This window comes from Cervus canadensis, chromosome 20 (genome assembly GCF_019320065.1).
Source record: "Cervus canadensis isolate Bull #8, Minnesota chromosome 20, ASM1932006v1, whole genome shotgun sequence".
Classification (NCBI taxonomy): Eukaryota; Metazoa; Chordata; class Mammalia; order Artiodactyla; family Cervidae; genus Cervus; species Cervus canadensis.
Window position 1 is genome coordinate 3,689,992 of NC_057405.1, and position 24,607 is coordinate 3,714,598.

At 43.7% G+C, this 24,607-nt stretch overlaps 1 protein-coding gene across 2 annotated transcripts in view; it reads right to left on the reverse strand.

Annotated features, from left to right (window-relative positions):
- The window catches only part of BACH2 (BTB domain and CNC homolog 2), a 375,591-nt gene that overhangs the window by 69,198 nt on the left and 281,786 nt on the right, over positions 1 to 24,607 (reverse strand). For both annotated transcript variants that reach the window (XM_043438955.1, XM_043438956.1), the window contains one exon: positions 18,256 to 18,510. In XM_043438955.1, coding sequence (XP_043294890.1) covers positions 18,256 to 18,498 — 243 coding nt within the window. In that variant the 5' untranslated portion in view covers positions 18,499 to 18,510. The remainder of the gene's footprint in view (positions 1 to 18,255; positions 18,511 to 24,607) is intronic.

Below are 24,607 nucleotides of genomic sequence, written 5' to 3' on the forward strand. Positions count from 1 at the left end.
TAGTCCTGTTTCTCATCTGTGGCCCCTAACGGGAACGCAAGCTCTGGGAAGGCAGAGGGTGTTCTGTTCCCGGCTACACTGGGCAAAGAGAAGAGCAACATGGCTGGTGCTCCGTGCAAATCTGGTCCATGAATGAACGGCTCCCTCTGGTCCCTCAGGTCTCACTGCCAAAGTCTCCTCCTTGGAGAGACTTCCATGCCCACCTGATCTAAGGCCACTTCTCCTTCTGTCTAGCACATCATCTCGTTTTATTCTGTTTTCAGCACTCAGCACAATCTAAAGTTACCTGTTCTCTTAGTTGTCTTTTGCATTAAAATGTAGGCCCATGAGAGCCCCCACTTATTCTGTCCTGCTCACGGCTACATTTCCAGCACTCAGAACAGAGCCTGGCACAGAGCAGACGCTCAGTAAACGCTTCTACTGAACGGAGCACCTTTATGACAAAGTCGATCCGAAGCCATTATTTTTTTCCCCCGTTTTTTTAATCCAGAAAATTAAATGCACGTCCATATACCTTTCATTTCCGCTCACCAACAGTTTTAAATTTTGCTAAATTTGAGTGCTCTCCTTGATCGAACTGTGCCTGAAGCTGTTTAATATCTCTGGTGTTTTAAGCAAAAGAAAAAATGTGATCTCTTCTCTATATCTTTATTATCTATCTATACACATAGATACACCCACACTCCACCACATAACCATTCAAACCTTTCCAAAACCATTCAAAAGTATATCATAACATTTCATTCTTAGAAACTTTAGCATGTATCTCCTGAGAACAAGAATATTCTACAAAACCAAAACACCAATTTCCACCCAAGAAAAGTCATGCTGGCACAGTGTCATAAACCACACTATACTGTCTACACTCAGAGTCTCTAAATTGCACCAAGGATGTCCTTCATAGATTTTTTTTCCAGTTTGGGAGCCTATTAAGATCACTTACTGCATTTGGTTCCACTTAATTTTCTTTGACCCCATCATTTTGTCTTTAATGGTAGTGACACTTTTGAAAAGTTCAGGCCAGCTGTCTTGAAGAATGTCTCACAGAGGATGTCCAGCCATAAAACTATGTTCAAAAGTTAATCTAATTTTTTCTTTTGTTGTGTGGTTAGTTAACCAATTTAATATACATAATTCATTTTTTCTATTTATTTTAAACTTTAGAGTTTGCTGTTTTTAATCTTTTTTTTTTTTTGGCCACACTGTGAGGCTTATGGGATCTTAGTTCCCTGACCAGGGATTGAACTCCAGGCCCTCAGTGGTGAAAGCATGAAGTCTTAACCACTGAACCACTGAGGAATTCCCTATTTTTCATCTTTTTTATTAAATTTCAATTTCTTGATTACATAAAACATTTAAATCGTTCAAAAGTCAATACCAAATAAAAGGATACATTTAGAAAAGCTACTTGCATCTTAAATTCTTTCACTCTGTTTTAGCCCACTTTCCCGAGGCCACCTTTTCATAGCTTTTGTTTATCTGTTCCATTTCTTTTATATTTTATACATATATGTATTATAAATACATATCCATATTTCCCCTTGCTTCTTAATCAAAAGGAAGCATACCATATCCAGTGTATGCATGCTTCTGCGTCTTGCTTTTGCCTTCTAAAATATATCCGGGACATTATTTCATATCAGCACACGAAGACCTTTTCTTCTGTATAGCTGCACTGTATGCGGCTGCATGGTTGTAGATACATGGATAATCCTGCATCCCCGTTGCTTTGTTACTCATTAAAACCCATTTTTTAAAAGCTGAAGGATAATCACTTTACATATTGTGTTGGTTTCTACCAGACATCATCATGATAAACCCACTCTTTTTTAGTGGGTCATCATGGACTGAATTGTGTCTCCTCAAATTCATACACTTAAATCCTCATCACCAGATAAGCATATTTAGAGACAGGTCCTTTCAGGAGGTAATTAAGGTTAAATGAGGTTGTAAGGGTGAGGTCTTGAGCTAACAGAACTGGCGTCCTTACATGAAGAGGAAGGGACACCAGGGTTCTCTTTCTTTGTGCACAGAGGAAAATCCATGCGAGAACACGGTGAGAAGGTGGCCATCTGCAAACCAAGGAGAGAGGCTTTAGGATAAACCAAACCTGCAGACACCTCAGTCTTGGACTTCTAGCCTCCAGAACTGTAAGAAAATAAATTTGCTGCTTATGCCACCCATTCTGTGGTATTTTTGTTACGGCAGTCTGAGCAGACTAATACTCGGATACTAGAAGAGTTAAAGAGCTATACATTTCCCAGGAAAACAAGCTAAAGACTGACTTCAGAGAAAATCACTTTTTAAAAAACTTAAAAGACATTTCTGGAGGCTCCTGGGGAGGAAGTAAGGAAGAACCAGCATTCCACTGACCACAGAGTAGGAAGCAGTTTGCATTAAGTCGTTTTAAACACCAGTGTGAGCCTTACAGGTGCAGACCCACTGGAGCATCACTTTCTATTTTGGCTCGCTCCTGAAATCTCAGTCACACACGTGTCAGTTGTCTTCTTGCAGACTTCAGGCATGAAGGAGGGAAACCATCCCATTATTGCAGGGCCCTCAGCGGTCCAGGCGTTCCAGGATCCGGGGATGGCCTTATGGTGTCTTCTTTGAACAAAGCCAGGCTGAGGATGGAAGTAGCTTCTTTTCCTTTTGGTTTGTTTATGTGGTCGCCCTAGGTCTCTGTTGCTGCATGCGGGCTTTTTCTAGTAGTATGCGGGCTTCTCATTGCGGGGGCTTCTCGTTGCGGAGCACAGACTTCAGGTGCGGGCTTCAGTAGTTGCAGCATGTGGGCTCAGAAGTTACGGCTTGCAGGCTCTAGAGCACAGGTTCAGTAGTTGCGGCACACGGGTGTAGCTGCTCCTCAGCATGTGGACTCTTCACAGATCAGGGATCGAACCCGTGTCCCGGCCTTGGCAGGCAGATTCTTATCCTTCAAAGTCGCACAAGACTTGACTAGACAGTGAGAACTTCCTTCTCTATCTGGAGATGCAGACGGTCAGAGTCTTGGAAAACATCTGCGCTATTTTCACTGAAAATAACACTAGTAATTTCCAGAGGAGTAACTCTAGAGAATATACAGGAAGGAAGAGCATCTGTAAGTTTCAATGATCAAGGTAAATTGAAATATGAAAAAAGGGCTTAAAACTTTTAAAAAGAAGGAACTAGAAGAAATCTATTCCCTTTACTGCCTTTGGGGTTAATTTTCATTTCACTAATGAGACAGTGAGTGCAAGTGTGGTTTGGTCCAAGTTGAGGACTCTAGTCTCTTAGTCAGAAGCATGGAGGGCCCTGAGCTGGAAGGAAGGTGCTTCCAGAAAGAAACCTGATGGGGTCAAAGGACTTGTGAAACCACACATTAATACAATACTGCAGAGTTGTACATTTTCCAGCATTATGCTCCACACTCCATCTGATCTTCATTCCCTCCTTCCCTTCTATCCACTGAACTGTTCAAATGACCTTTTTATTATTGCAGAAATGAAGTAATGTATGCTGTAGGAAATTGGAAATTCAGAGAAGCAAAACAAAACCCATCACGTTCCCACCATTCACAGGTGACCACTCTTTAACACTTAGCACATGCACTCTGTCTCCTTCACACACACACACACACACACACACACACACACACACTCTCACAGTTTGTATTTTTTTAACCAAACTAAGATCATACTGGGCCTATTGTTTCTCAGTCTGCCTTTTCCAATTATTACCAACTTTCCATTTCAGGGAAATTTCCTCTAATATCCAGACCACATTTGAATGTCTACAATTTCCCCCCAAAGGTTCTCTATAACTGGTTTATCCAAATGAGTAACCACTCCAGGACCATATTCTACATCTGGTTTTTAAATCCCTTAACTCTTGTTTAATTTAGCATAGTCCCACTTTTATGACACTGACTCATTGAAGAAATCAGGTCATTTGTCCTGCAGAACGTCCCACCTTCTGGATTTGCCCCATTGCTCCCTCAGGCTGTTGTTATGCTTGTTTTTCTAATCATCGGTTTTCCTCTAACTGGAAATTATATCTAAAGGTTTTATGAGGTCAAGTTGCACACGGAACACATCGTCGGGAAGGGTGTGTATTTCATGGATATCATCAGAAGACATCTAACGCCAAGGTGACTCACCAGGAGTGATGCTCAGACTGATTCCTGCCTGGGTTTGTGTGTAGAGAGTGTGTATGTTGTTACTTTGTGTCTTATTGTGTTGCTTAGCTACTGTACTAATGTCCACCAAACATTCATCATAATGGCTTTAACCATAAGTGAACACCTTTTCTGAATTTGTTCCTAACACTTTAAAATACGTGGCACTGGATTACAAACGCCCTTGAGGTATTTCTAGAGGCTCTGTCCTCCAGAAATTCAGTACAGTAAGACTCCTACATACAAAACTTTAAGTCGTGAACTTTCAAAGTTGTGAACGTACATCTGATTCCAGCAAGGAACCAGAATCTGTGCCATCAAACGTCAGACGTGAGTGACGCCTTCCGTCTCCTGTTGCTGACGGTCCTTCAGCTCCACCGTCTCCCACCTTCTCTCTCCTCCCATCAGTAACTCTTCTTGCCTGTTCATGTGATGCCAGTCCCTGTATGCCAGCTGAGGTACTGGACTCCTGTACTTCCCAAGGTCCTGAACTGTAAGATTAGAAACATTTTATTTTTTGTGTTTGTTTTTTATGTACATACTGTTTGTGTGAAAAGCATTATAAACCGATTACAGCACAGTACTATATAGCCAGCTGCGTTACTTGGGTACCGAGGCTAACTTTGTTGGACTTACAGTTAGCTGGACCTGTGAACACACTCTCAAACAGAACTCATTCGTATGTGTCTTCTTGTAGGGCCTCCATCTGTGCTATGTAAGGAGTGATGCTCAAGTATCACCTGGGAGGCTTACTCCCTGAAAGGTCATTTAGGGAGCTCCTCCATAGGTACCCCCAGTCCGATAAACTGTTGAGGCTTAACTATTTCGCAAATAAACGAAGATAAACTTAAAACCTGCCATCCAGAGAAGGCTGTTCTTAGTGGAGGAACCACCAAAGAGAGTTTCGGGGCAGGGGTTCGGTCTTAGCCCTGGCCCTTTTTTCTCTTCTCTTCTCTCAGCAGCTGTTGCTGTCTAGTTGCTCAGTCATGTCTGACTCTTTTCGACCCCGTGAACTGTAGCCCTCCGCTCTCCTCCGTCCATGGGATTCTCCAGGTAAGAATATTGGAGTGGGTTGCCATTTCCTTCTCCAGGGGATCTTCCCGAACCAGGGATTGAACTTGAGTCTCCTGCTTGGCAGGCAGATTCTTTACCTCTAAGCCACCAGGGAAGCCATCTCTTTTCTCAGAGGGGTCAGCAATTCCCAGTTGTCTCAGCCCCGCCCCATGGGCCTATGTTCCTCATATCGGTATCACCAGCTGTGCACTCTTGGTGCCCTGTGAATATATAAAGTGCCATAGATACACACGAAGGCTGGACAGCCTCTCTCTCCACTGATGAGTCCCACACTCGGTTCTCGGGATCTCCCAGCTCATCACCAGGCACAAACCACTGTCGGTTCATGTTGGGACCAGGGGAGCCTTCTGACCATGCCCTCTGTCTGGAGTAGTCTAGGAACCCATCCATCCAACATTCCACTGCTAGACAGCTATTCCTTAAATTCCTTTTTATCATGTTCCATTTGGGCTCACTTTTTGGCTCACAACTATTGGCTACTCAATCAAGACTAAATTCTTTTGTCTAAACTTTATTCTTTCATAGGAAGGCCCCACGGAATCTGACCCTATTTTGAATTATTTCCCCAAACGTACCCTTTGTGCTATTCAGAGATGACTCCTCAAGGCCCTGTTACTGCTTCTTTTGGGACCTTTGTCATATCAGCATCCTTTCCTGAAGGATCTCTCTCTTCTCATTCCCTGAGAAAGTCTGATCAATCCGTGTGAGAGTTGGTTTTAGGAGATGGAAGGAAAACCCCATCCCAGCACCCCATCGGAACCTCAGCAGCAAAAACAATGGCTAACACGTGGCGTGGCATGGCATCTACAAATGCTTTTGAATTGTTCACACCTTTTGATTTCTATGGTTTGCCTTGATTATTCAACTATTAATATATTGTAAGCTCTTTGGAGGAGATGGTCTTATTTGATATTTCTAAGTTAAGACCCCCAAGTCCATTCTCTTTTTCTATGAAGTACTGTACTTAAGCCATCTTAAAGGCTTAAAGGACCCGTTTGTCCTTTAAACACACACACATCTCTGGAGGTAATTCTGTGTTTGTTTCTACCCTACCCCAGTGTCCAGCATCTTGCACTATTATAAAAATCTTGAAGAGAGCTAAGATGCCCAACATGTAGCCAGGATACTATTTCTTCTGCTAGCAAGTAAGAACATCTGGTCGACGTCTACCATAATAGCCTCAAACAGGAGTCAAGGAGAGACTGCTGAACAGAACTTGGAAAGGTCATCTCATTTCTCCCCATGAATATCTTACAAATCTGAAGGATTTAAGTCTCCTGCCACCCAAATCCCCAGAGTTACAAAAGGTGTGCTTCAAACATCTTCTCTTAGAACCCTGCATACTTCTTACCTCTGAATAATGGTGGTCCACATTTTTAATCTTCCCACCTTCCTAGTTGTAGGGTACCACTTTATTCCTGGGATAGAAGAGCTCTGCTTGGCAGAAAGAATATTCTCACATAGCCTAGGGTGTTCCTTGGAAGGAAGAATGAAGCAAATGTGACGGTGTCTCATGTGGTACGAGACCGCTTATCATTACAGAGCGAGACCCTTGAGGAGCTTCTCTCTCGGCAGACATTTTCCTGGCCTTTTAGGAACATTCCTGTTTTCCCCACCCTTCTCTTTTATAGGAGATAAGTCATGAGAAGTCAGAGGGTACGTAACTCCATCCCAACTGGTGCCATTCGACACGGCTTGGCCCACGTGCATGTGGCCGCGCTCTGAGACCTGCTTATTTTACTTCTTTCTGGTTGCTGATGCCACCTCTGCAAAGAGCATCATCCTTATACTACTTTTAGGAAGAAGAGACTCAGAAATAAAGAATCAGGACAAAATGAGTAACGATGACATTTACTTAATACTCTTCTCTATGCAGCAGAAGACAAAATGAAATCGTTGTTACTTCAACAAGTTGGAGGCCTGTAATTGTGACCTTCCATATCCTTCCTTTGATTTCCTTCTAAACTCAGGAATCTTCTGTTGGCTAAACCCCAGCCTTTTTTTTCCAAACCCGGGCCAACTTTTCGGCTTGCCTGGGAACAGCTGCCAGTTCTCTGTGCTGCCAATCAGTCAAGAAACGTGCTCACATCAAGGGCCTGGCTCCATCCCACCCAGGGTGCTGAACGCGCTCACTTTTTCACACACAGCCTTTGCCAGGCTGCACACAGAAGTCCAGCTCAGACAGGAAAGCTCACTGCATCACCAGTGAGCTCTGAAGAGGTGCCAACGTCAGTGAGAGAGACTGTCAACATATCTGAGGAGTCGATGGCACAATGAGAGATTTTACTATGCGTACCAAGTAAATGAAAAAAAAAACTTCTGAAATACCAGGAAACCAAAAGTGCCATTGTTTACTTGCTCCCTGAAAGCAAAACCAATCTACTCCTTTGTCTGGCCTATGATTTGCTTAAGAACCCAAACAAACAAGGAAAGAAGCAGAAAGGTATTAACTGATGAATGCCAACAACGATTTTACTTTCTCCGTGTTTCTAAGAACAGCCTTTTCTACTGAAAACCACATACCACAACGCCTGGATATGTTCCCTTTTATTCAGGAATTTTCTGAATCAATTTCCTGGTTTACAGCTTGTCCAACCAAGATTCCAGGTGTTCTCACCGTAAGAAGGGTCCCTTCCCAAAGCTGTCTGCTTGTATAAAACACCTCCAGAAATGTCACGGACACCCTGACAGAGCTGAAACCTGAAGACGTTTGGGGACATTCCAAGTTTCTGAATGGAATGTGAATCCATTAAAATGATTAGGTAATTTTACTGATATCCTCCCATTTGTGCCAAATGGTAGAGCTGCCAAAGAAAAGACAGAATCAAAACCGATTCTTGGATTCCAACTCTTGAGTATTTTGGTGTGGAAACTGTATTTTCTTGTAACTCATTTAAAAAACACACCATGCTTTCACTGTTTAATTGCAATCTCAGTTTTCAGGAAGCAAAGAGAAATGAGATCTATAATCAATGTTTCTCTTCTGTTCGGCTTTCAGTCTAAATGGTCCTGCACTTTTGTTGGCAAAGGAGGGCAGGTAATAACAGTGAGCAAGAAACCTATTCGAGGAAGCACTGGCTCAACTGAAGTACCACCACACCACGAGTGACTCAACTCTGTACTCAAGAGTGATGACGCTGCGTCGACAAAGCCGTGCTAACTGGACGATGGCTTGCTGCCAGCTCATGCTGGCATGCCCTACAATACCCCTGGCTGACAGCTGTTACGTCTATCACACTTTTCTTTTTTTTTTTTTTTTTGGGTAAGCTGGATGGGAAGTGGAAATAATTTTGAAAAAGCCCTCCCAAGTGCTATTTAACTTCTTATCATGAATTAAAAGCTTAATTAAGTATCCTGTTAAAGGCCTGGGTTCTATGATTAAATATGACAAAAATAATACTTCTGATTCCTGATCAAGTGAAGAACTTTACAGGTCTGAACTCTTGTCTTTAAAGCTATTACTGATTTTAATTGAAATAGCTAAGAGATTCCATAACAGGGCAAAGAAAGAAATGTACCGGACGTTTAATTCATATAGAGAGAAGAGTTTTAAAATGAATAGATACACTGGAAGCTACTTCTACAAAATTTCAAACAACTTTACTGTTAAAGGTTTTATAAATGGACCTATTTTAAAATGTTGATGACTGTTTTCATCCTACATTATACAGGGGGAAATAGGTATAGTCAAAGAAAGTCTTAAAAATGGCTTTGAAATCAGGTCACTTAAAAATAATTCTTAGACAGGTCTTAGTTTTTTGTCTACTCAACTCCTTCTACTATGCCAAAAGAGGAACACATCTCTGCTTAAAGTTCTTTAAATAGGACTTACTGGCCTCAGGATTTAGAAAATGTAAGAGGTTTGGAAATAGCTTATCTATTTCAGTTTTAAAATTAGCTATTGCTGTGGCTATTTTCACCCCAGATTTCCTTACCTCTGTAGCAGTGCCACTAAGCAGTCTTCAGAGATGGAATCACAATAGTATTAGCACCCCATTTTGTGGCTTTGCTTTTATTGCACCCCCATCTGAGACGGAGGCCCAGATTTCAGGGCTGGAAGTCACCTCTGTGTAACTATAAATATGTTCTGCCTTCAGGCAGTTCAAAATTATCAGCATGATTCTAGGACTTGAAAACTTCTTACTTGCCAGCAAGTAGTTACCTGGGATATTTTGACTTATTTTTTATTCGTTTTTTTTTTCATCTGCTGCCAAGTCTCACTAATGCAACTTGGAAAATTGCACCACAGCTTTTAATGAGGACTCTGAGCTAAGAGTCATTTCATCAGAGAAGGTTGTGCTTTCCTTCTAGGGGAATAATAACACCTACTGTCTATATAGCACCATCCTTCCAAGAAGTTTAACTTATCACATTTCATTAATCTGAAGAGCAGACTTGAAAGGCAAATTGTTGCCCAGTATTGTTACTCCCTGTGTACACACATGGACATTGAGGTCATTAAATGAAAATAATTTTTTTCAAGATACTTCTGAAATGGTTGTAGAATAGTGATCTACATTTTCTACAAGCTGTCTGTGTTCTAGGTTATCAAATAGCCCAAGGGGTTCCACAGCTCTTGAGCTGTCATCTGTGAACTCTCATAAGACCACCTCCAAAAGGTCAGGGAGGATTTTCAAAGAGAAGAGAAGTGAGCTCACATCTCTTCTGAAGCCGAATGATTCTCTCCTTTCCAGACCAATCTGCCTTCCATCTCCCTGGTCTTTCTCTACCTCTCAATCCAAATATCTTGCCTCTCTCCCTGACCTACAGGATTTTTTTTTTCTCTCCCTCCAGTAGGAACCTCGAAAAATTCAACGACCATCAACTTGTCGCCTAGGCTAGGTATCCAGGGATCATCCAGTTCAACTCCATCAATTCTGAAGGATGAACCTTGCTAAGTTGAGTATTCCCATTTGCTCAGGAGATCCTACCCTCTTTCAAGTCCTCAAGAGCAATTCTTTTAGGGACTAGTCTTATGTTTCCCATATCAGCAAGTTTTCTCTCTCTTTTGGAACTTTCCTATCCACCCAAGTATGAGTCAAGATGAGCTCTGCTGTGCAAACAAACAAACACCAAGTCTTAATGCCTTAACAGAAAAGTTAATCCCTCATTCGTGTTCAGTCTGATTTGAGTCAGATGGCTCTCCTCCAACAGTGACTCAAGAATCTGGGTTGTGGTTCCACCACCTAGGAGTTCGCTGACACCAGTTCAACGGATACAAAAGGACAGGAAGAGCTCAGGCCTACTCTTAACTGCCTCGGGCTAGAAGTGACGTGTGACTTCCTCTCACCTCTTACTGGCTGGATCTGGTTACCCAGCACTCCTGACTGTGAATGAGGTCTTCCTGTGTGTGCACGAAAGAGAGGAAAATTGGGTATGAGTGAGTAATGATAATCTTTATCTTCGGGGGCAAGTGTGCTGGAATTTCTCCCTCCTGAAAACAAAAGCCTAAAGAAAATCTCTTGTGACTCTATTTCCCTCCAGTTTCTGGCTCACCTCTCTACTCGCTTTAAAACAAAGGCTAAAAAAAAAAAAAAATGTAGCCTACATGAGCTTCTTCAAATACTTCTCTTCTTCTCTCTAGAACAGAACCCAACTGGATTTGCCCTATTGCTTTCCCAAATGCTCAACGAAATCATGAATGGCTTCCAAATTACTGGATGGTCAATTTTCAGCCTTCACTTTAGCTCACTACCAACTTCATCTGACATAGTTGATCACTCTCTTCACCCTGAAATACTTTCATTACCTGGCTTCTGACACATTACACTTTTTTTTTTTCTTTGCTTTCTACTTCAATAGCTGCTCTTTCTTGGTTTACTCTATCGCCTCCTCTTTTTCTCTCTGACCTCTTAGTTCTGGAAAGACTCAAGAATCAATCCTAAGACCACTCTCTCTTTTTTTTCTGTCTATACTTATTCATTTGGCATTTGTATGTGGTCTTGGGACTTTCAATATCCCCAATACTCTGGTATTAAAATTCTATCTCCAGGCTAGATTTCTCCCATGAATCTCAGTCATGTATATCCTTACTGTGTAGCAGACAACTCTGAAAGGGCTTCCCTGGTGGCTCAGATGGTAAAGAATCTGCCTGCGATGCAAGAGATCCGGGTTCGATCCTTGGGTAGGGAAGATCCCCTGAAGAAGGAAATGGCAACCCACTCCAGTATTCGTACCTGGAGAATCCCATGGACAGAGGAGCCTGGCAGGCTACAGCCCATGAGGTCTCAAAGAATCGGACACCTGTATATCCTTACTGTGTGGCAGACAACTCTACCTAGATGTTAATAGGCATCTCAGACTTACTATGTACAAAACAGAACTCCTAATCCTGCCCCACCCGTACCATCTGAAACCTATTTCCTTCAGGCTTTCACCAATCCCAGGTAACAGCAACTTCCTTCTCCCAACAGTCTACCCAAACCTTGGAGTCATCCTTAACTCTCTTTCACCCTGTATTTAATCTACAGAATAATCCCATAAACGCTACCTTCAAAATATTACCAGAGGGACTTCCCTGGTGGTCCAGTGGTTAGGACCCCATACTTCTACTGCACGGGACCGAGGTTTGATCCCTGATCAGAGAACTAAGATCCCTCAAGCCGCGCAGCCAAACAAACAGATGTTTGCAAATTAAAAAAAAAAAAAAAAAATACTATCAGAATCTAGCACTGATCACCACTCCGCAGCTATCTGGGCTTTCATGTCAGGCCTGGTTTTGCTGCCTCAGCATCTTCAAGGCTTTCCCCGCTCTGCCCTTGTCCTCTTTCAATTTATCCTCACCCAGCAGTCAAAGTTATCTTTTCCTGTGAAACCCTCCACTGGCCTCCCAGCTCATTCCAAGGAAAGGTGATGTGCCCTGCTTGTCCCCGATTCTTCTCTGCTGTGCCACCTCCCACGGACCCTGTGTTCACGTTACTATTGTGCATCAAACAGGCCAGGCCGTGCTCGCCCCAGGGCCTCTTCCTTGCTATCCCTTCCCCCTGCATCACTCTTCCTCCACAGCTCAGCATGGCTGTCTCCCTCACCTTCTTCAGGCCTTTATACAAAAATCATTCCCCAGGGACTTCCCTGGTGGTCCAGTGGTTAAGAATCCACCTTCCAAGGCAGTAGACACAGGTTCGATTTCCAGGCAGAGGACGAAGGTCCCACATGCCTCCGAGTGACTAAGCCCATGCGCCACTACTAAGAGAGGAGTGTTCGCATTGCAGCTAAGATCCCATGTGCTCCCACGTACTGCAACTAAGACCCGATGCAGCCAAATATAAAATAAACAAATACATTTTTAAAAAGTCATCCTCCAATCAGGCCTCTCCTGGCCACTCTATTCAGAATGGCAATATCTGACCCCTGCTGGTCCTTAACCCCCTCCCCTGTTTTATTTTCCCCGGCGGCATCTGACAAAGTCCACGCCGTATTTATTTCTCTCCTCTCTCTCCTCCCCTACTGGAATGCCAGCTCTGCTGTGTCCCCTGGTCTCATCCAGCACCCAGAACACCGTCTCCCGGCACAGCCTCTGATGAACATTTACAGGATGAATGAATGAATGAGGAAACAGAAGCTCAAGGAGGCTGACCGGTCTGCGCAAGACCCCATGTGTAGTTACAGCCAACGTCCCGACTGTGGTTTTCCCAGCCCCTCATGGTTGATGCTCCTCAGCTCCTAAAGTTGGCCTGCTCGACTTCAGAGGTTTGTCTCGGCGGTAAATGAGGGGACGCCACAGGGCTGGCTCTGTGCTCCGGGGTGGGGGAGTGCTTTGCGTTTCTTGGTCAGGCCACGTTCCAGAGACGCCCCCCACCCCCGCAAGAATCACGCTCGGGCTCGGAACGCTGTGGGCATCGTCTGCCCATGCAGCACCAAGCGCCTTCTGCAGTATGACATCCTGAAAGCGCTGTCCAAAGACAATCATGCCTGTCTTACTGCTTCTTTAAAAAACTGGGCCTAAGCCACTCCAGGAACATTAAAGGCTTTCATCGCCTCTAAAAACTTTCAGACAAGAAGATTCCATCATTTCCCTGCTGGCCTCTGGGCCCAGCAGCACGACACAGGGACATTCTTCACTGCACCCTGTGGTGGAGACCTCATAACAAATGCCATTTTTTTTTTTTTTTCAGAATCCTTTTGGGTCAGTCTTCCCTTTTGTTGAGCACTATCAAAATAAGATCTGTCACAAAACACTGGGAGGGAGAGAGACACTGAAAGATACGGGAAAAGCAAAAGATAAAGACAGTGAGTGAGCAGAAGTCTGAAATACATTGACACTTAGGAAAACCTAAGGTCCGCCTGAAGGGGCCATATGTACATACGCCTACCCTACTGCCATTCCCTGGGGGAAACTTCCCCTTCTCTGGAGAGTGAGAGAAGCCGGGAAACAAGCCCAGAGAAAGGTACCAGAGCCTTGGCAATAACCTGTCTCCATCTTGTTTGTTTGTTTATTGATGGCAAATGAGAACTGGATACATTTAAGGTAGACAATGAGATGTTTTGATATATGTGTACACTATGAAATGATCACCACTGAAAACAAATGAACATTATCTGTCACCTCCCACAGCTGTCTTTTATTTTTGGGTATGTGGTGGGAACTCTTGAGCTCTACGCTCTTGGTGAATTTCAAGTATATTATATGCTATTATTAGCTACAGCCACCATGCTGTACATTAGGTCTCTAGAACTTATTCATCTTATAACCGAAAGTGTGTACCCTTTGATCAGTATCTCTCCTTTGGCCCTACCCCTCAGCTTCTGGTAACCACTGTTCCATTCTGTTACTATGAGTTTGACTTTTTTCCTTAGATGCCACAAATAAGTGAGAATATGTAATATTTGTCTTTCTCGGTCTGGCTTATTTCACTTAGTATAATGTCCTCCATGTTTATCCATGTTGCCACAAACATCAGGATTTTCTTTTTTTTTTTTACCAAAGGCTAAATAATATTCTCTTGTGCGTATGTATGTGTGTATTTACACACAGACCTCAGCTTCTTTATCCATTCATCTGTGGACAGACACTCAGGCTGTTTGCAGATTTTGGCTATTGTGAATTATGCTGCAATGAACGTGGGCGTGCACACAGCCCTTTGAGAGAGTGATTTCATTTCCTTTGGATGTAGACTAGGAGTGGGGTTGCTGGATTGCATGGTACTTCTACTACTTTTAATTTTTTGAGGCACCTCCATACTATTTTCCACGACGGCTCTATGAATCGACATCCCCGCCACAGTGCACAAAGGTGTCCCTTTCTCCACGTCCTTGCCGACAGAGCAAGAACAGCTTTGCCATGCTCGGCACATCAACCACTCTCTCTTCACCGCTTAACTCGAAATATGCTCACTATTACGCATCAGATGATCTGTTTCATCGCTGAATGAAAGCACTAAAGACAACGCCTTATCCCCTAGTCTTTGCTAACACACAGTCCTGGATGTGCTTTTCAATGAGGAGCCAACACTCAACTCACACAAACCCTAGGGGCTCTCTGTCATCCCATTGTGGCGGGGCGGGGGCGGGGGGGGGAGTAGGACGATTTCTTGACTCTTTAACTTCCAGGAGGCCCCGTTCAGTTGAGAGACTGCCCTGGCACTGTGGTGGGCTCAGCTCTGCAGGAATCGGCGCTGCCCGTCGGGGGCCGGGGGGTCAGAATCGCACAAGGGGACAGCAGGTGCGGGCCGGAGCCGGGTCGGGCCTAAGCCGACTAAGCAGGGCAGAGGGGGGCGGGTAGCAGTTCCTATCTGGAGATTTCCCAGCCAAAGATGAAGCTTTCGGATTTGGCCGTGCTGGTCCATGAGAGGCTCGGAGGCTGGCCGGCCGAGAGCACAGAAGTGAGACGAGTGAGAACAAGGCTGGGACAAGGGCCAGAAGGTGATCTGACCAGGATGGATGATGATGAAGATTTCCAAGGAGCTAATGAAATGCTTCTTCTTACATCATAGGAACCAAATGCCAGTGAGTTCCAGGCAGCTACTTTTCAAGGTAGTGTTCGTGATGTTTGTTTATTCACCACTTAATTCAAATTCTATGAAGTCATTCACTGAGCTAAGTAGGACAATGATCTTTCAGCCTGCAAGGACCCTGCAGTGAGCACCCAACAAGGAGAGAAAACAACGCCCGGTGTTTGGGGCCACAGGAGGGGGCTCTGAGCAGAGGAACAGGCTTCGGAAGGGGGGGGTCTCAGAAAAAATTACAGACCCACAAAGGAAAACACCATGGGGGTTTGCTTGCATGCCCATCAGCGAGATGCTTAGGGCTGGGTTACTGACAATATGAATTCACATATCATAGGAAGGGAAAAAAACGTCTAGTTATATCTGAAGGTTTCAGGCACATAAATAACCAGAACGTTTTAATGATCTGGAAATGCAGCAGGGGCAGAAATCATTTCACACGACTAGAAAGAAGAAAATCAGCATTTAGCAGATTCTCACTTAACTGGAACACAAGCAACCGAAAAGTTCCAACGGCAGATTTTTGTGTGACATCTCTGCAGTGTGCCTCTGACTTCAGAGAGTGCCCAGTGCCAAGGAAGCAAGTGATCATCAGGGATTTGATCTAAAAAGAAACCTGTAGGTTAGGTGTTACTGCCTTGGCATTGTATTATGATACATAATTTAAGGACTTCAGAATTTTAGGGGTTTTTACAGGTAAGAAATGGGGCTCGGAAAGGTTAAGTGACTAGACGAGGATTACAGAGCTTACTGGGGTTGGGGGAGGCCAGAGCTTATAAGGTACAGGGTCCAGGGAGTTTTAAGATGTGGTCAGCAGTCATGGAAGAGAGACGAAATTATGTAAATATGGTTTTCATTTGTAAATATATTTTAAGATAATCTAACTTTTTAAAAGCAGTAAAAAACATAAATTAGGTGGTTCTCAAACAGATACAGATAGTAAATTAACTGTAAACTCCACCCCCTCCCCAAAACCGTTGTGGATAAGTGGGATTCTTGTCAGATATTTTCAGAGAATTCTAGAGCGAAAGTAAATTCAACAGGCATTCTTGACACCCGCCCCTCGAGAGACGAAGAAAGAGTCTTACATTTGATGAAGTCCTACTAGTTTAAATGGAGACTTTTACATATTTATCCTCTCACCTCATGATGGATTAAGGAGCTGCCCATTAACACAGACGAGGACAGTCCAGCTCAGGATCACTAGTCACCAGGCAGCTGCCTCTCCTCGGCCTTCCCACGTCACTTGGCACATAAACGTCCCTCCCTACCCCAGCCCCGATTACATGACCTTCAACTGATTGGCATCTTGTATTGGGACCTTCTTAGTTATCCTCTTGCCAGTGGTGTGAGGAGTAATGGAGCCTTTCACACGGGCACATTACAAAGAATATTCATGTAAAACTGCTGCATCACCCTCGGTTTGCCAGCTGGCCACTCTCCTGCTTTGCAGACATTGCTTAACACGGGACTGGATCTGGTGATCCCTCTGACTCCCTGTCTATTTTGGGTTTTTTTGGAGGGGGGTACAGAGCGACTTTTAAAAATTGAAGAGGAGTTGATTTAAATTGTTTCAGGTGTATAGCAAAGTGTTTCAAACTTATATATAGGAATATATATGTATCTATATTCTTTATCAGATTCTTTTCCATTATAGGTTATTATAAGATATTGAATCTAGCTCCCTGTGCAAATAATGTTGTCTTAAAGTCTATTTTGACTAGTATCAATAAAGCTCCCCTAGCTTCCTTGCTGTTTTATCTATTTTATATTTTGTATATAGCAGTGTGAACGTTTATTTCTTAGGTTGAACCTGAATGTCTTTCTGCAGAGCAGATGCTTGCCTCACCATTGCCTACTTCTTATATAGTAGGCATGTCCGACTCTTTGTGACCCCATGGACTATACGGTCCATGGAATTCTCCAGGCCAGAATACTACAGTGAGTAGCTGTTCCCTTCAACAGGGGATCTTCCCAACCCAGGGATCAAACCCAGGTCTCCCGCATTGCAGGCAGATTCTTTACCGTCTGAGCCACTAGGGAAGCCCATATTTATATACAACCTGCTTTATTCATTTATATGATGTCCAGGCCTCTGGAGGCACTGGATTTAGGACCTCTGGGACGCAAAGCCAGTTGCACCCGTTGTTCCCTCAGGGTGGCTGGGTCCTTGGCTTCTCCTAGGAGTGCTGTGAAGAGCTGCTCCGAGGGTCGCGGCACAGCTCCGGGGCTCTCTGCGTACGCCTATGGCTGTGAGTTGTGCAGTGCACAGCCTGGGCAACTGTCGGTGGCCCTCGTGGTGGTGGTGCCCAGGAAAGGATTCTGGCCTGAACACAAAGCCTAAGGCTGCTCACTGGTACCCTTATCCCACAAAAATGAAGAGCAGTCAGGATGATGGAAGAAGAGAAACCGCACAGGCAGTTCCAAGGGGTGACCAATTTAATGGTATGTCAGCATCAAGCCCATCTTTTGAGTGCTGGCAGCTCAAATTAGTCAATTGAGTATCATCTCTGGACAGAGCAAGTGCGTCCACTAGTGTCCCCAAGGTACAGAAGTGACTGGACTCCCCAAAGTAATTAAGAAACCTGAGTAGGGTATTTTCAACAATGGTGAGAAAAGCAAAGTTTACATTTCTTAGAATCTTACTATATTAACTGTGAAAACAACTGCTTGCTTTTACTTTGCCCCCTGGGCAAGGAAGGGGCTGTGAATACTTTCATTCTTTTACTCTCAAGGGAAGTCAAGTGTTCCTTCAACCATTTGAAAGAGAAAAATCATAGCAACAGTCCCAGTGATTCAGATCCCACATCTAGGATTGTACTAAACTTCGGTCCAACGACTCAAAACCCAAGAGTAAGTGAATTAGAAACTACGAGAGGCTGCGAGCCACAGGTGAGGTTCAGATTCATGCTTCCGAGACTTGAAATGCATCAAATAGAAACCGGCTCAGCCACAAACCTAACATGTGGGTAACTTGATCATCAACCCGCGAGCGGGGATGTGACGCTGCGCCCACCTCCCAGGTCCACCTCCCAGTCAACAGGTCTCTATCGGCAGCCACGCGAACAAACCAAAGTACGGTACCTCCTCGGGCAAGCTGACCACCAAATCATTCTTCGTCTGTCCGACCAGCGCCTGCCAGAAGTATTCACTGCATGCGGCCAGCACGGCTCGGTGGGCCCGGAACTCCTTCCTTTCCACGATCAGGGTCACGTCACAGAGAATATCCTTCTTGCGCTGGTCATTGAGGCCCAGGAGGATGTTGGTGCAGTGGACTGTGGACTCATACACGTACATGGGGGAGCCAGGCTTCTCATCCACAGACATGCCGTTCACACCCTGAAAGAGAGCAAGCCAGCCCGGGTCAGCGCGGCTCCCCGAGTCAGAGAGACGGCGAGGAAGGATGCTGCCCTCCTCTGAGCCCCCGCCCTGACCGAGCCAGGCTGGAAGGCGCAGACCCGCCCGTTAGCATCTTCTGCTCAGTCAGCACCGTGAACTCATACAACATCTGGAAAGTTGTGTTCTATGGCTGACTTTTCTCCTCTCCCCTTACTGCGTCATTTAAAACCCCATGGAAACAAAGCCAGGTCTTTTAATGGAACACCCCAAACACTCAAAACACATACCCACTTTAAGACTTGGTAGTTTTGATTTTGTTAGTGGACTGAAAGGGAACTTTCACACATACTGAGTCCCAGTGCAAGTATTAACTGAACTGTGTGTTAAGAGGAAATGAATCATTCAGAAGTATTGGCAATGCTGCCTTGATGAAGCACGTGTTTAAGTTTCTGGGCTAAAATTTGGCCAAGATGCCAAGCGGTTAAACATCTAATCACAATACGTAATTTAACATGGGAACGAAACGGACTGTGTATGATGGAGTGGATGTAGCCACTTACCTATCGCAATTGCCCTCCACCACGTCAGACAAAGCACAGTTATCATAACCCTACCACTGTCATGAAAGGCTCTAGAAAAGAAGTGGAAGTGTGCTATCATCGCTCCAGCAGACTGCATGTACACTCTCTTCAAGGAAATACAGTACATCACATTAGGAGCCAAGAGAAAGATATATTCAACGGTGAAGATTACTTTTACAAGGGGTTCTTTGCTTTAAAAAGTGTCCACTGACAAATTTTAAACATCTATTTAATTTGCCTAATAATTGCGCTAGTGGTAAAGAACCCACCAGCCAATGCAGGAGACATAAGAGATGTAGCTTTGATCCCTGGGTCAGGAAGATCCCCTAGAGTTGGAAATGGCAACTCACTCCAGCATTCCTGCCTGGAAAATCCCATGGACAGAGGAGCCTGGCAGGCTACAGTCCATGGGGTCACAAGAGTCAGACATGACTGAAGTGACTTAGCATGCAACAATTTTCCAGTAATGTTTACACTAGTATGAATTTCAATAGTGAGTCTCACTTTCTTTTTGGCTTTATTCTTATTTATTTCATTTAAAAAAATTTTAAATAATTTCTTGGCAGTGTCGCCTGGCATTTGGGATCTTAGTTCCTTGACCAGGGATTGAACTCACGTCCCCTGCAGTGGAAGAGTGGAGTCTTAACTACAAGACTTCCAGAGAAGGCCTTCTTACTTACTTTTTAAAGAGTTTAAACACACCATAAAATTGCATAGCCTACAGCATGCAATCTTGACATATTTTGGCAGATTTTCACAACTGTGAAACAATACTAAGTCACTTCAGTTGTGTCCAGCTCTTTGTGACCCCATGGACTGTAGCCCGCCAGGCTCCTCTGTCCATGGGATTCTCCAGGCAAGAGTACTGGAGTGGGTTGCCATTTCCTTCTCCAGGGATCTTCCCAACCCAGGGATGGAACCTGTGTCTCTTACGTCTCCTGCGTTGGCAGGTGGGTTCTTCACCACTAGTGTCACCTGGGAAGTCCCAAAACGTATTCTCCGAATACAGTAGTCCCTTGGTATCCACTGGAATTGACTCCAGGACTGCCCGCAAATACCAAAATCTATGGATTTTGAAACCATAATCACAATCAGTACACTGAACATATTCTTCACCACCAAGTCTCTTTACATCCCTTAACAATCTCTCCCCTGCACTCATCCATTCATCTACTGGTGGATACTTGGGTATTTCCGCTTTGGGTTATTACAGATAAAGCTCCTCTGGATGAGTATATAAATCTCTGTATGAATGTAAGCCTTCCTTTCTCTCATGTAAACACCCAGAGATAGAACTGATGGATCATTTGGTACGTGTAAGTCTAACTTATAAAGAAACAGCCCCTGTTTTCTAAAGCGGCTGCGCCATTTTACACTTTGATGGCAATGGATGAGAGCTCACTTCTTTCCCATCCTTGCCACCATGAGGTATGGCCAGCCTCTCTAAGTTTCGTTGTTATAATAGGTGCACTGTGGCATCTCTCAGTGATTTCACTTTGCTTTTCTCCAGTGACTGAAGATATTGAGAATCCTTCGTGTGCTTATTTGTCATCTATCCATTTTCTCGGTAGAGCCTGAGACCCTGAATCTCAGGGTCGGGGGTTCATGTCCCACACCGAGTGATGCGTTGGGGCTTCCCTGGTGGATCAGATGGTACTGCCTGCCGTGCAGGAGACCTGAGTTCGATCCCTGAGTCGGAAGATCCTCTGGAGAAGGAAATGGCGACCCACTCCAGAATCCGTGCCTGGAGAAGCCCATGGACAGAGGAGCCTGGTGGGCTTATAGTCCACGGGGTCGCAAAGAGTCAGGTACGACCAAGCGACTAACATGCTCACTTTCATACATTTTCTCTGGAGAGATTTTTTGCCCATTTTATACTGGGTTGTTTCTTTACTACTGAGTTTTGAACGTTCTTTGTAAAAGCTCTTATATCTATCAGATATCTTATATCTATCAGATATGTGATCTGCAAATGTCTTCTCCAAGTCTGTAGCTTGTCGTTTTATTCTCCTAGCAGTGTCTTTCAAAAAGCAGAAGTCTTCATTGATGAAGTCCAGGGAGCAATTTTCTTTAATGGATCATGCTTTTGGTGTCATATCTAAAAGTCCTTTGCACAAACCAAGGTCACATCAGATTTACAACTGGATATTAATATTTTTAATGCAATTAGAAATGGCTTTGTTTTTAACTTACATTTCCGATTTTTCATTACCAGTATATAGATATATAAATTACTTTTGCATATTCATATTGTATCCTGCAGCTTTGTCTAATTTGCTTATCAGCTCCCATAGACTTTTTAGGGCATGGAGTTTTAATTATAAATTCAATTCAAAAACTATTGTCAAATTTATTGGCATAAAGTTACACATAATATTTCCTTATTTTCCTTTAATACCAGTAAAATCTGTACCAATGGCACCTCTCACCCTCTCAGTTCAGTTCAGTTCAGTCGCTCAGTCGTGTCCAACTCTTTGCGGCCCCATGAATCTCAGCACGCCAGGCCTCCCTGTCCATCAACAACTCCTGGAGTTTACTCAAACTCATGTTCATCGAGTCGGTGATGCCATCCAGCCATCTCATCCTCTGTCGTCCCCTTCTCCTCCTGCCCCCAATCCCTCCCAGTATCAGGATCTTTTCCAATGAGTTAAGTCTTCGCATGACGTGGCCAAAGTATTGGAGTTTCAGCTTCAGCATCAGTCCTTCCAATGAACACCCAGGACTGATTTCCTTTAGGATGGACTGGTTGGATCTCCTTGCAGTCCAAGGGACTCTCAGGAGTCTTCTCCAACACCACAGTTTAAAAGCATCAATTTTTCGGCACTCAGCTTTCTTCACAGTCCAACTCTCACATCCATACATGACCACTGGAAAAACCACAGCCTTGACTAGACAGACCTTTGTTGGCAAAGTAATGTCTCTGCTTTTTAATATGCTGTCTAGGTTGGTCATAACTTTCCTTCCAAGGAGTAAGCGTCTTTTAATTTCATGGCTGCAGTCACCATCTGCAGTGATTTTGGAGCCCCCAAAAACAAAGTCTGACACTGTTTCCACTGTTTCCTCATCTATTTCCCATGAATTGATGGGAGCAGATGCCATGATCTTAAGTTTTCTGAATGTTGAGCTTTAAGCCAACTTTTTCACTCTCCTCTTTCACTTTCATGAAGAGGCGTTTTAGTTCCTCTTCACTTTCTGCCATAAGGGTGGTGTCATCTGCCTATCTGAGGTTATTGATATTTCTCCTGGCAATCTTGATTCCAGCTTGTCCTTCTTCCAGCCCAGCATTTCTCATGATGTACTCTGCATATAAGTTAAATAAGCAGGGTGACAATATACAGCCTTGACATACTCCTTTTCCTATTTGGAACCAGTCTGTTGTTCCATGTCCAGTTCTAACTGTTGCTTCCTGACCTGCATACAGGTTTTTCAAGAGGCAGGTCAGGTGGTCTGGTATTCCCATCTCTTTCAGAATTTCCCACAGTTTATTGTGATCCACACAGTCAAAGGCTTCGGCATAGTCAGTAAAGCAGAAATAGATGTTTTTCTGGAACTATCTTGCTTTATCGATGATCCAGTGGATGTTGGCAATTTGATCTCTGGTTCCTCTGCCTTTTCTAAAACCAGCTTGAACATCTGGAAGTTCACGGTTCATGTATTGCTGAAGCCTGGCTTGGAGAATTTTGAGCATTACTTTGCTAGTGTGTGAGATGAGTGCAATTGTGCAGTAGTTTGAGCATTCCTTGGCATTGCCTTTCTTTGGGATTGGAATGAAACTGACCTTTTCCAGTCCTGTGGCCACTGCTGAGTTTTCCAAATTTGTTGGCATATTGAGTGCAGCACTTTCACAGCATCATCTTTCAGGATTTGAAATATAGATACTAGAAATTTGTGTCATGTCTTTTTTTCTCCTGATCACTTTGGCTCGAGGTTTATCAATTTTATTGATGTTCTCAAAGAACAAGCTTTTGCTTACTTTGATTACTTTCTGTTTTTTATTATACTGAATTCTGCTCTCAGTAGTTTATCCTTTCTTGTGCTTACTTTGGGTTTAATTTGCTCTTCCTTACCAGTCTCCTAAGGTGGAAGTTGAATTCACTGATCTGACATCTTTCATCTTTTCTAATGAAAACTTAAATGCCATACATTTCACTCTAGATACTTTAGCAGCACCCCACAGATTTTGAAATGTTGAGCTTTTATTTTCACTCAGTTCAAAATACTTCCTAATTTTCATTTTGGTTTCTACCTTGATGCATATATTATTTGGAAATACATTAACAGTGAGTCCCCTACATACAAATGAGTTCCGTTTCAAAAGCATGTTCGTAAGTCCAATTTGTTCTTAAGTTCAACAAAGTTAGCCAAGGTACACAGCTAACACAGTCGGTTATAGGGTACTGCACTGTAATAGATTTATAATGCTTTTCACACAAATAACACATAAAACACAAACAAAAAAGCCTTCTGGGAGAGGAGGAACCAGAAACCCAACCTCTGCTCACACAGGTTTCAGGTGAGGAAGACCTGATAGGCTAGACCATGGTATCCTGGACGAAATGGAGGGAACAAGATCCTGGAAGAGAGGTTACCGTTAGGAAATGGAGAAGTCAAACCTAGAGGGACATTTTAGCATAATATGTGGAGCTGATGCCACCAGCTCCTCTAGTCCTATGTATCTTAGCCCAGAGGTTTGTTCTAGGGATGGCTGAGCAAGGGAATATGAACTAAACCAACATGCCACCTGGGAAGCCAGTGCGGAGTTCTGAGGCCTGAGTGGGGCTGCCTGCCATGCAGCAGGACTGGGCCAGGGCCCGCCAACGGGCAGAACAGCCATCGGCAGCGATGAGGTCACGGCAGCAGGTGGGTTCTCAGCTTCCGGCTCACAAGTAAGATGGCCTCTTTCTGCAGATGACATACTGTACATAGAAAACCCTAAAGATGCCACCAGAGAACTACCAGAACTCATCAATCAAGACAGTAAAATCACAGGATACAAAATTAATATACAGAAAGCTGTTGCATTTCTGTACACTAACAATGAAAAATCAGAACAGGAAATTAAGGAAACAATCTCATTTACTACTGCATCAAAAATAATAAAATATCTAGGAAGAAACCTACCCAAGGAGGTAAAAGACCTGTAATGGGAGAACTGTAAGATACTGATGGAGGATTTCTCTGGTGGTCCATGCTCCCAAAGCAGGGGGCCTGGGTTAGATCCCTGATCAGGGAACTACATCTCACATGCTGCAGCTAAGAATTCACATGCCTCAACTAAAGATTCAGTACAGCGAAATAGATAAATAAACTAAGTATTTTTAAAAAGATACTGATGGAAGAAACTGAAGATGATACAAACAGCTAGAAAGATATAATAATTAAAACTGTTAAAATGACCATACTACCCAAGGCAATCTACAGAGTTAATGCAATTCCTATAAAATACCAAGGTGATTTTTCACAGATCTAAAGTATAATTTAAAAATTTTTATGGAAACACTAAAGACTATTAATTA